The sequence below is a fragment of the Branchiostoma floridae genome, chromosome 5 (genome assembly GCF_000003815.2).
Source record: "Branchiostoma floridae strain S238N-H82 chromosome 5, Bfl_VNyyK, whole genome shotgun sequence".
NCBI classification, from domain to species: Eukaryota; Metazoa; Chordata; class Leptocardii; order Amphioxiformes; family Branchiostomatidae; genus Branchiostoma; species Branchiostoma floridae.
The window spans coordinates 7,728,724-7,740,233 of record NC_049983.1 but is presented as its reverse complement, the minus strand read 5'-3'; the positions used below and the strand labels follow the sequence as shown (position 1 = coordinate 7,740,233).

The 11,510-nt window shown below is 39.7% G+C and overlaps 1 protein-coding gene across 3 annotated transcripts; it reads right to left on the bottom strand.

Annotated features, from left to right (window-relative positions):
- Positions 1-3,842: 3,842 nt before the first annotated feature.
- On the bottom strand, positions 3,843-11,123 carry LOC118415696 (phospholipid scramblase 1-like). Of its 3 annotated transcripts, none has more exons than XM_035820442.1 (9): positions 10,975-11,123; positions 9,538-9,609; positions 7,557-7,740; positions 7,230-7,342; positions 6,687-6,929; positions 5,620-5,759; positions 4,863-5,024; positions 4,371-4,431; positions 3,843-4,300 (listed from the first exon to the last, which is right to left on the bottom strand). In XM_035820442.1, exons 2-8 carry the CDS (start codon positions 9,569-9,571, stop codon positions 4,375-4,377), a joined length of 933 nt encoding a protein of 310 aa, XP_035676335.1. In that variant the 5' UTR covers positions 9,572-9,609; positions 10,975-11,123; the 3' UTR covers positions 3,843-4,300; positions 4,371-4,374. The 3 variants fall into 3 exon arrangements, with proteins under 3 accessions (XP_035676335.1, XP_035676334.1, XP_035676336.1); XM_035820441.1 differs by having other exon boundaries at positions 3,843-4,308; positions 4,376-4,431; XM_035820443.1 differs by having other exon boundaries at positions 3,843-4,280; positions 4,379-4,431.
- Positions 11,124-11,510: the final 387 nt, after the last annotated feature.

Below are 11,510 nucleotides of genomic sequence, written 5' to 3'. Positions count from 1 at the left end.
ACATGTTCCCTATTGGACAGCTAAAATTGTCTCCATTCTTATATAGGGAATAAAAGACAAGTTTCTTCCAGATCACTTCAGTGTCACTTGCGAAAAGTGGTGGATGCCAGTTGAAACGTCTGATCGTTTCGAAAACCATATCCAGTTGCTTGAGTAGCTACTTTCTGGCGTATGACTGAATAGCATTTACGCCTAAGACAAGCCTAAAACCTTGTAACGTTTAAATGTCTTCTTCAGCAAAAGAGGAAAAGATCACCTTTGGTGGGCAGGGAACAGATCCTGGTGAATTTGACGAGAACCTCGGAGTGGCCGTCTCTGCTGACCACGAGATCTTTGTGACTGATCTCTTCAATAGACGAGTCCAAGTCTACAACATGAGAGGGGTGCACCTTCGCCTCTTCCCAACGATAGTCCCGGGTAAAAATGGAGCAATGCTTCCTTTCGGTGTTGCAATTGACGGAGAGGGAGATCTTTGGGTGGTGGTGAGGAAAGACTTCTACGATCCGAACATACATGCAGTTCAGTACAAAAAGGACGGCCACCCTTTAACCATGTTCGACGTCAATGCAGGAGACTTAAGCTTGGTACCCAAGTCTTGGTACCCAAGCATTGCAGTGGATGTGGCCAATAACAGAGTCATCGTGGCCGGTTCGGACGAACTTAACGTGTTTCAGCCAAACGGCTCCCTCATTCAGAACATTAAAGTGGAAAAAGGAGTGGAGATTTCATGCGTCACCACAGACAACAATAATGGACGCATTCTCGTGACCGATACGGCTAACACAGGAATGCCCAATCGTGGGAATTCTAAACAACCTAATAACGGTGTTCACGTGTACGAGCACCACGGGCATTGGCTATTCCAATTTAGCGCGCTCGGAGGAAACGATCGGTTGAGGCTTCCCCTGGGTATCTGTACGGACACCGCCGGTAACATCTTCGTCGCAGACGAGCAAAGAGGTAGCGTTATCATGTTCACAAGCCGCGGGGAATTTGTCCGCACCGTTGTCCGTACTATGGATCCAAGGGCCATTGCTCTGGGACCGGATGGGCAACTTGTGGTGACCAACACACGGACAGACACTGTAACCATCTTTCCGAAGCAAATGGTGTCTCCGCAAGATAGCAGCTGACAATACACCATTCACATGTTGTATAGTAGTATATTAGATTGGTATACTAGTTCACTTTGCTGTGTTGTATCGTATTGTATTGAATTGTATTGTATTGTATTGAATTGAATTGTATTGTATTGCATCAACACAGACAAACACTGTAACCATCTTTCTGAAGCAAATGGTGTCTCCGTAAGATAGCAGCTGAAAGTACACCATCCATACTGTGTATATCAGAAAGTCAGACTTGCATTGTAATACTAGTTCGTTTTATTGTATAGTATTGTATGGCATTGCATCGACTTGCATTGTATAACGTTGTATCCTATTTTTCGTACAGTATTGTATTGCATTACATTGTATTGTGCTGTATTGCATCATATATTACATTGTACTGTACTGTATTGTATTGTATTTTATCATATTGTATTGTATTGTATTGTATTGTATTGTATCGTATTGTATTGAATTGTATCGTATTGTATTGAATTGTATTGAATCGTATCAACCCACGGGCACACATTGTAACTATCTTTCTGAAGCAAATGGTGTCTCCGTAAGATAGCAGCTGAAAGTACACCATTCACATGTTGTGTAGTAGTATCTTAGATTGGTATACTAGTTCACGTTGCTGTTTTGTATTGTATTGTGTTATGTTATGTTATATATATTGTATTTCATTGTATTATCTTTTACTATATTGTACAGCAATGTATTGCATTGCACTGCATTGTAATTTATGTGCTGTCGACTTATAATTAAATCATGGGTTTTTATCAACTACGAGGGAAGAAAGACATCCTTGTAACTTGCAGTGCTTAAAATGCTAAATTTTTCCGTAATTTAGGCAGAGACATTTGACAAGATCAAACGATAGTAATTTTCAATATACGGTTAATGGATTTCTATCATTTCAATTAAGCCTGTAAAATCCCACAATGCTTAATACTGCACGCACTGTACCACGGCCTAAGAGACCATTGATTGTGTCTTAACTTTATCCAATCGAATCAACCTGTATTGCATTGCACTGCATTTGCATTGTATTGTATTTGTATAATTGTGTTTTATCTTATCGTATTGCATTATGATGTATTCTTTTATACAGTGTCTCCGTAAGATAGCAGCTGAGAGTACACCATTCACACATTGTATAGTAGTATCTACCGGTGGAAAGTGAAGCGTCCGGTATTCTGAACAAGCAAATGTCTTAACCATCTGCATAAGATCTATTTCATGGAAGTATGATGTTTATGACTAAATCTAAATTCACCTTAAAAGAAGAAGTCACAGAATGCTTTAAGGCATTGTTAGGTTTGGCCAAAGAAAAACCCAAAGTAACAAAATCTTTTAAAGTGTAACTATGCAAACACCAAAACTACGGTTCATAAAGTTCAAAGCAATTTGGATGATTTCTATTATGTACATCTTAAACTTTGTATAAGATATGTATCCCTTTAAACTTTTGTCTTAGCAATAAAGATTCAATGCTAAAAATCCATGAAAAGATCATTCACCCAACAGCTGACCTCTCAAAAACCCGTAAAGTATGATCTAGTTACCTTTCTGCGTAATTCAAGATAAACATATTATGACATCACCATCTAGCAATGTTTATGGACATTTTTTACGAAAACAATTATTAGAAAATCAATTCATGTATGGGCTGTCCCTAATCACTTGTCAGACTTGTATAAATCTAATAATTCAAGCTAGACATATTACGATATCACAATCTAGCAATGTTTATGGATATTTTTCATGAAAAAAATATTAGAAAATCAATTAATAGTAATGTATGGGTTGGCCGTAATCACGAGTCAGACAAATATGCATCTTTTTTTGGATTGCTCATACAAAAACAACAAAGGAAAAACAAACAGTTGCGAGATAAGTCTAGTTGGTACTATAAGTATGTCAGATAACAGTGATTATTGAAATTGTCTGTATAAACGAGGCCAGCGAAGCCAGAATTATTTGTCAGTGACGATACATTTTATTAGAAATCCATATTTTCTGAAGACTGGACAAAAAATGAACGGTGGTATAACAATGAAAGTGAAGAAAGTCTCGCACAGAATTAATCTATCACGTTCTGTGAGAGGATCAAATGACCATCTTTCTCGAATGTCGATTTCGTGTTAAAAGCGTTCAGTAGTGTATGGTTTCACAAACCGTAAAATTACAAAATCTGATGTAGTTATAGACCATACTGTAGATTCTACAAATCAGCAGTAAAATGAGCACATATATGACGTAAATTTAAAAAAAAAAACGAAAACAGTCATATATTCCAAAGTCAAAGAAGAAAATGTGCAAGAACAAAATGAGGATTCTATTGTTCTGTATACCATACTCAAAGTGTGTTTAGTAATTAGTTCAACCTTCCTGACCACTTAGATTTTATAATGAAGGCCTTTCATTATTCGCACGCTCCCATCAGTTTGTTGGTTTCCAAAGAATGTCATCCATAAATCCACACATAAGATGCCTTATTCCCATCTAAAAACCTATCATTTTCACCGTCACAGATGATGCTTTCAAATGTAAACATTTTCTCATCATCATCATCGGTCGATGTGCTTACACACGACGGGATTGTACCGCCCCTTACAGGGTGGCATACCCTTTCGCTGGCTAATTACAAGGCGGGGATGCGCCAGGTCTCCCGTATGTAACATTTTGTATCAACAGGACTAGAGAGAAAATATAACTGGTAAGCATAAATGACCCAAAGGCATAATGTAATTCTACAATTGTTAACGTTTTGTTATAGAAAGAAAATATGGTTTACTTCTTTAGAAAGATTCTAGTCAAATGACTCTTACAAATAAGAGATGTTCTTATATGTGCATATAATTACTGAGTAATGTATAGTTTCAACCAACATGAATACAATTGGCACTATTTACATCATAATTTCATTGCTTTGATTTGTGACCTGTTTTTTTGGGGTCCCTGAATGTATTCCAGAGTAATGTATGAAGTTTCTGCTGTTCCTGATGTTTACCCGACTGTGTTCTGCTGTTCCTGATGTTTACCCGACTGTGTTCTGCTATTTCTGATGTTTACCCGACTGTGTTCTGCTGTTCCTGATGTTTACCCGGCTGTGTTCTGCTATTTCTGATGTTTACCCGACTGTGTTCTGCTGTTCCTGATGTTTACCAGACTGTGTTCTGCTGTTCATGATGTTAACGGTTAAACCATACTATGTTCAGCTGTTTCTGATGTTCACCGGACTGTGTTCTGCTGTCCCTGTTTACCAGACTGTGTTCTGCTGTTCCTGATTCCCAACTTGCTCGAAGAACATGAAGTCCTGTTGGCAGAGATATACAGTGTTTTAAGGTGAAGAATTTTTACTATAGACTTGTTATATTTCACTCCCTTACACCACGGGCAAGAAATGTATTGTTTTTGCCAGCGTCTTTAAACTTTCTACAGTCCTCTGTCATTATGGTCAAATGTATTTCATTGGCTTTTTTTTAGTAGAAATGTGAGTAAATGGTTCAAGGTCTTTTTTTATTTTTAAGAGGGGCCTAAACTCTCACGATGTTGCATATTCTGCATTTCTGTCAAAGTCAACTTAAGATAAGATATCCAGAAAGAACAAAGGGAAGAGAACATCATGAATTTGAATTAATCTGGTTCGAGGTGTTTTCAAGATTGATGGAGAAGGGATGCATACATTATTTGACTGAGTTACAGAGATGTCAAGTTTAGTTTTGAAGAAAACAGTAAAAAACGTACAATGAGAAAAATAGCTCCAAGCAGGGAAGCCTTGACTTTGACATCAAGGTCCATGGGGAACTGGATTCCAAAGTTGTCTGCATCTGTGAACATCTCCTTGGCAAGCCCACTCCACTGCTTTGAAATCTTACCAACTTTACTGGTTTCATCGGCAGACATAACCTGGAATGGGTGCATTTAGAATCAATTACAGATCAGACTCCATGTCAATTTATAGCAGCAAGTAAATGTGATAAAAAAGTAAGCCACAGCCTTAGCCGATTAATCATTCTATGAAAATACACATGATTCAATAATAGATAAGTACTTGAAACACTTTAATCTATAACGTTATATTAGGCCATGTTGATTTCATTATATGGATAACATCCTCTGATAACACCAAAACTGCAATATAAGTGTGCGACTGAAAAAAAAATAATTGCCATGGCCAAAAAGGTTGCCTTCTGTATGAAATCTAAGTGATCGAGAAGGTATAACTAAAACACTTCGACTATGCTATACATGTACCACTGGCAACAGATTCTTCATTTTTGTTCTTTCACATCTTCTTCTTTTGACTTTGCAATTTACTTTTGTATTGATGTTTTTTCGATATTTTTTGTTCAATCCACAGCATATATGTGCTCATTTTACAGCTGCTTTGTATGGTCCAAAACATCTGTTTCAATGGAGGAAATTTGATGTGTGCGTAGATGTCATCCAAGTAATCAAATCAACATGGCCTTACTAACAAAACCATAAATTGTGAGCTCACGTCAAACTCCACATCCCCACAGAAGGAGCAGTTGAGACATGGACCCTCGATGGTCAGCACAGTTTCTCCTGCAGCGTTCTGCACAACAAACTTGGGCAGGAACGGGTGCCAGGTCTGCTTCACCCATCCCACAGTAGTGCCTAACAAAAGGTCAGTGCAACATGCTATATATTTCTGTTCTCATGATTACTTGGCCTTAGACCCTCTCATGAAAAATCTCGAGATTTACCACAAAATCTCAAGATTTTTAAAGTAGATCTCAAGATTTTAAAATAAATCTCAAGATATTTTAAATGAATCTCAAGATTTTTTAATAAATCCCAAAATTTGAAAACCACCGCTGGGGGGCCAATATGATCCGTTGAGTACCAGGGAGGTTTTTCCACAAAATGTCAGCTATGTAAGTTAAAGCTGTAAAAGGTTTACAAGCATTTTTCCAAAGTGCTCTGCTGAGTCCAATGATAATCTGCTCGCCGTTTACTGTGTACAATTGCCAGTTGGTTTACACTAAATTACAGCTATGGAAGGGCATTTCTTTGTGGATTATCGTTATCATTCAAAGAAGTTTTACAGGCGGTCAGCTTACTCGCCATCATGATGAGTTTTTTTACACGAATGTAAGAACATCTTTGACGGTAATCAACATTATGTTACAATTTCAAACTATATCCGTACATAAAACAAAGCGCTAAGCACCAACACGCTTTCGATTAGAACTCTGATCCTAATCAAATTGAAATGACCCAAAGCCTATGTCACACATCCAGACCGGAAGTGTGACGTCAGCAATGGGTCAAAAGTACTTGGAAATCGATATCGGCCCCCGTCTTGGTTGAGGCAAGGTTCATGGGCTCTGATGTAACGAGACGGGGCCGATACTTACTTCCAAGCACCTTTGACTCATTGCTGACGTCACACTTCCTAGCTGGATGTGTGACATAGGCTTTGGGTCATTTCAACTTGATAAGGATAATTGGTCTGATCGAAAGCTTGATGATAAGCGCTCTATTTTATGTACGGATATAAAATTCAAAATTGTACCATAAGTCCAATACGTCCATCTTTACCTGGTGGTGACTGTACCTCGAGCTCCTGCAGACAGCACGCCCACATGCAGTGCATGCAGCGCAGCGGCCGACTCAAGTGGATAACTTCATTCTGACTGTTATCCATGATCTTCATCTCAAAGGAGCGGATGTTCCCGCAGCATTGACGCGAGCAGCAGTCGTTGTCTTCTGCTGCAAAATATACCTGCTGGCCCTGGGAGTTCATGATCTTGTATTTGTTGTTAGTCTCAAATCCTGTGAAGGCTGAATGATAAAAAGAGATAATCTCATTGATCATGGTACTGGAAATGATTATGATGATACTGAAATTGATAATAATATACAGAGTTATCATGTGATTATGCTCCTTTCAATCCTTCATTATATTCAGTGACACACACGCACGCATACACACACATACAAATTGATTAACAATTCCAGATATCTCTGTTATATAAGTACTTAGTCTGACCCCCATGACCTCAATGAAAAGCGGCCTGCAGGCTGATTTGAGCTTTCATGAATAAACAAAGGTGTAAACAGACAAAACAAACAAACAAATACCTTCCAATAGTTCCACTTGCTGTTTCACCAGCAGCTGGTCAATCTGTGTCATGTACTCCAGACCAGGGGGGCAGCCAGGTGGCGCCTGGGGGACCGGCATCCATGTCATTTGGCCTGCACAAAAATAATCACCGGTCTTTTGTTAAATTATTGTATTTACTGATATTTACTGTTGTGTCAGTAGATGTCTACTTTTCCATGGACGTTACAAGTACCTTGATTTGCATACTTTACATCTATAAGTTGTCGCGTTCAGACACACACACACAGGCTGACACCCACCCAAATACATATTGCACTTCAAAGATGATAATGGACGTTTAGAACCCTTGGGGTGCATATCCCTGTTGGGGAGGAGGGTACCCCTGTTGAGGAGGGGGGTATCCTTGCTGAGGAGGGGGGTACCCCTGTTGCGGAGGGGGGTATCCCTGTTGAGGAGGGGGGTATCCCTGTTGAGGAGGGGGATATCCCTGCTGAGGAGGGGGGTACCCCTGCTGCGGAGGAGGATAGCCTGTAACACAGAACAGTATAGAGTTCAGAAGAAGTATAAGTCAAAATAATGCTTCAAACTTATTATCATCAGCAGTATTAGGACTCTGATACATTGAGGATGAGGTTCCTTGAGGTCAGTACTGGTATCTCAAACAGATTAAGATTAAGATTAAGATTAAGATCAGAACTTGAACTAGAACTAGAACTGCATGCATTTTTCGTAAGGCGTAATCAGGCCCAAAATCCACGTAATTCGTAATCAAACTTTAGCCGTAACGTGTAATAAGCCCTTTTTCAGAATACATGTGCGGCGACAGGAATTCTAGGTAATATTTCAATGGTAAAGGCCCACAACAAGTAAGCAAAACCCGTCTAGACATTGTTTTGCGCAAATCGAGACAATGGTCGAGACAAAGATTGTTTTCTTTTTCGGGGCCTTTACCTTGACATATTACCTAGAATTCCTATCGCCGCACATGCGTTCTAAATCTCTTTGGAAGGGCTTATTGGTTGCTTTCATTCTACGTAAAGCGTAGGCAGCTTATGCAAATGGTTTATCCCTGGATTACTAAAACCAGTACAATTTGCTCGTCAAAATGTAGGAAATAGCGTTTCAGGGAGTCAAGATTGCAAAATCTTTCCGGACCTCCCATGCGACGCCTTGCGACCCCAGCGCTGGACAAGGTGAAAATATCCAACTCCCACCTCCAATACAATAAACCATCTAGACATGATTTACATATGAGTGATATTTGCATACAATCCTAACAATTGTTCAACTTTTTGTTTTTCCAGTGACTCTGAAGAAGAGTGATGGATGTCACTCGAAAGGTCCAAAGGTAAATCTTTACTTGTGCCCAGTTGTAGAGATTAAATTGTATTTGAATATAGTTTACCTGGATGTCTTCCTAAACGTATCCGTACAAAATATATTTGAATTCTGTTGCAACTAATTCTTATGACGAAGACAACAAATTTATTATTATATTGGCGGCAATGTCTCCACCCATATTGCAGTAGTGCTCCAAATCCCACCTCCATTGCCTGGTTTTGCCGTCACAATCTCGAGCAAATTGACCAATAAGACTATCGAAGATTTCTCAATAGCGATCATAAAAAATGAATGTGGCCTCCCATTGAAAAATACTGTGGCTGTCTTGCATTCAACATTGGGCAAACGACCGTATTGGGACGGTTGCTTAATGCTTGCGTGTACGGAAAATATTTTAGGGAAAGATTTGACCCAAACTACTCTAAGTATACTATTTATTTATTTATTGGTTTGGCTGTTCAGCACGCACAACCAGGGCTGTCCAACTATACAATTACAAAGGGCTAGCACCGAAGACAAAAACAGAGACAAACGGAATTGAACATTTACAAGGACGTCCAAAACACTTATCAGTAACAGTATTGAAAGCACATAAAAAGATTTGAAAGTAAAAACGAACTTTTATATATATATACATGGTGTAAGATGGCGTACATAGTATCTATAATATAATACATAGCATCACTTATCAACAACAATATTTGCAGCGAGAGGTCAGGGTCTGTATCTACACCTGTGCATAAGGGGCGCCCAAACATTCCCAGAGTTACCTCTGGGTATGGTATACTATATTAAAAGTATACAAAATAGACAACTTTCTGCATTAAAAACTAAGGTTACCACCCTTTATCTACTTGGTTTGACTGAAGAGGAAAGAACAGAAAGGCACCAGCAAAAACAAATATGTTTTTCAGGCCCTGTCGAGGAAAACAAAACGATCCAGGGAAAACATAATGATTATCACCAATATGCCTCTTTCCTTACCTGGCTGGTTAGTTACTGCAGGTTGGTATGCCATGTTGGTTAGTTACGTAACCCAGCAGGATCTTCAGTATCCTACAAAAAAAAAGAGGTAGAATTCATTCATCGATAGCAATAATCCTTGGCTGCTTTGCAAATAAGACCTATGGAGCCTGGTAGAGGCTGGGTTAAAATGTTACTACGTTCAACCAGTGCACACACCAATTTCTTCCGCGGCGGCGGAAGGGTCCGTACACGTAGTAGTGCGAGGCAAAAAAAGTGACGAAACGTCTCGAGGATCTGGGTATGAGTTCACGTTTCTTATAATCTGCTGCAAAATGGTATTTCAATACTGGTATGGCTAGAAAGTGTAAGAAGTGATGTGTTTTGGGTGAAAATTGGTTTGGGGCCCGAGCTTCACTTCCTTGTATACCTACGCGTTGGAAGTAATTCGCCGCGTTGACCCGGATTCACCGTCCATGCGTTCTATGAGCCATATTGCCATGCCTCGTTTGGTTATTGTGAAAATCTAAGTGTTACGATTTTCTTCATTATTGGCTTGATTAAACCTAAGAGTACTCCCTTTCCGATGATTTTTCTCCCATAAAATTTACGAAAACTATAAGAGAGGTTGAAGAATCTGAAACTCGGTTGTTCTTAAAGCTAGAAAGATATGCTTCATTCCCCTCCACGGCTGTTTTGCTTCTGTGAGAAGTATTTCCTGGAAGAGCTAGGCGCTAGACTTGAGGGTGCGCTGCCTCGATTTTGAGACCCCAAATAAACTGGAGTGTGCACTAGGGGTGGGTACCGGTACAGAAAATTCAGGTACAGGTACGGTCCAAGTCCAGAAGATCGGGTTCAGGCCGGACTTTGAACCTCAGCGGCTCTTGTTTATGAATGGGCAATAGTCAAAACAATGGTCCATTTCGCTACAAAGGAATCTGTTTGGTGGAGTATCCTATTTTCAGGTAAACAACGCTAACTGCCTCTGTAAAGTTACACCAAATTTGACTGTAGAAACTTGATAAAATCACTATCAACTCTCCAATTCTTCGCTCTTGCTATTTTCTTAGACTAATAAACCTCAAAACACGTGAACGCCTGCCGCCGTGATGCCGCCATATCTGTTTATTTTCTAATCGGTCCAACAACTGAATTTTTTTCCGGACCGGTCTAACAACGCTACCGTCACGTTGTATATGGTGCCATCAGGCACTGGTCACCCACTCGACGGGCCAACTCAGGTTTCCCAGGGCCTGCTTTAAATGTCATGGGAACTATCCCCCACAGTGCAACAAGCTTAAGCTGTTTACCGAGGTCAATGAAGCTACGTGTTGCACTAGTATTGATTGAGACTGATACACAACGTTAGGTTCATACACACAGTTAGTTAGCCACCCCAAAGACTATATATAAACGTCCTTGCTCACCCATACATAAACCCCTCACCTGCAGACGTACCTGACCGTTATATCTTGAAGTTGCACAACCAGGAAGGTGTGGAACCTTTCACCTGCGTCACACCTGCAACACACCTGTTGTTTGCTCGTGGAATCAGACGTCACACGCCCCACCAATCAGATCACGTGGTAGTAACCATGGTAGCTTAGCCAAACGACCTCGTTTTGATTAATGGGTTTCTTCATGGTAGACTCGGGCCTTTGTTAGGCCTAGGAAAATAAGGTTATTTCAGCCTGGAAAAAATAGGGTTGGTCTGTAGGGATTCTCTTTCTTATCTTGCGGATTATAAGATGCCGGCCGAAGTGACGAAAAAAAATACAGATTATCAAATCAGCAATGTAGAACTGAAATGCTTCAGGCACTTATTTTCAATACCATTTATTGTAATAATACATATATACATTGCGATTTCACAGATATATATATAAAGCACATTATTTACTACCTATTCTTACATCAACTGTTCAAAGCCTTATAGTGCAAGATACAGGAAGTTTGTTTTGAATTTTACCACTCAGATGTTATGCCCCGTGCCA

Excerpts from the sequence above, each read along its gene's own strand:
- LOC118415696 (XM_035820442.1), bottom strand. The coding sequence starts at position 9,571 with ATGGCATACCAACCTGCAGTAACTAACCAGCCAG. Across the intron at positions 6,930-7,229 it reads GCAAGTGGAACTATTGGAAG|CCTTCACAGGATTTGAGACT; the intron begins GTATTTGTTTGT and ends TTTATCATTCAG. Across the intron at positions 5,025-5,619 it reads GTGGGGATGTGGAGTTTGAC|GTTATGTCTGCCGATGAAAC; the intron begins GTGAGCTCACAA and ends CACCCATTCCAG.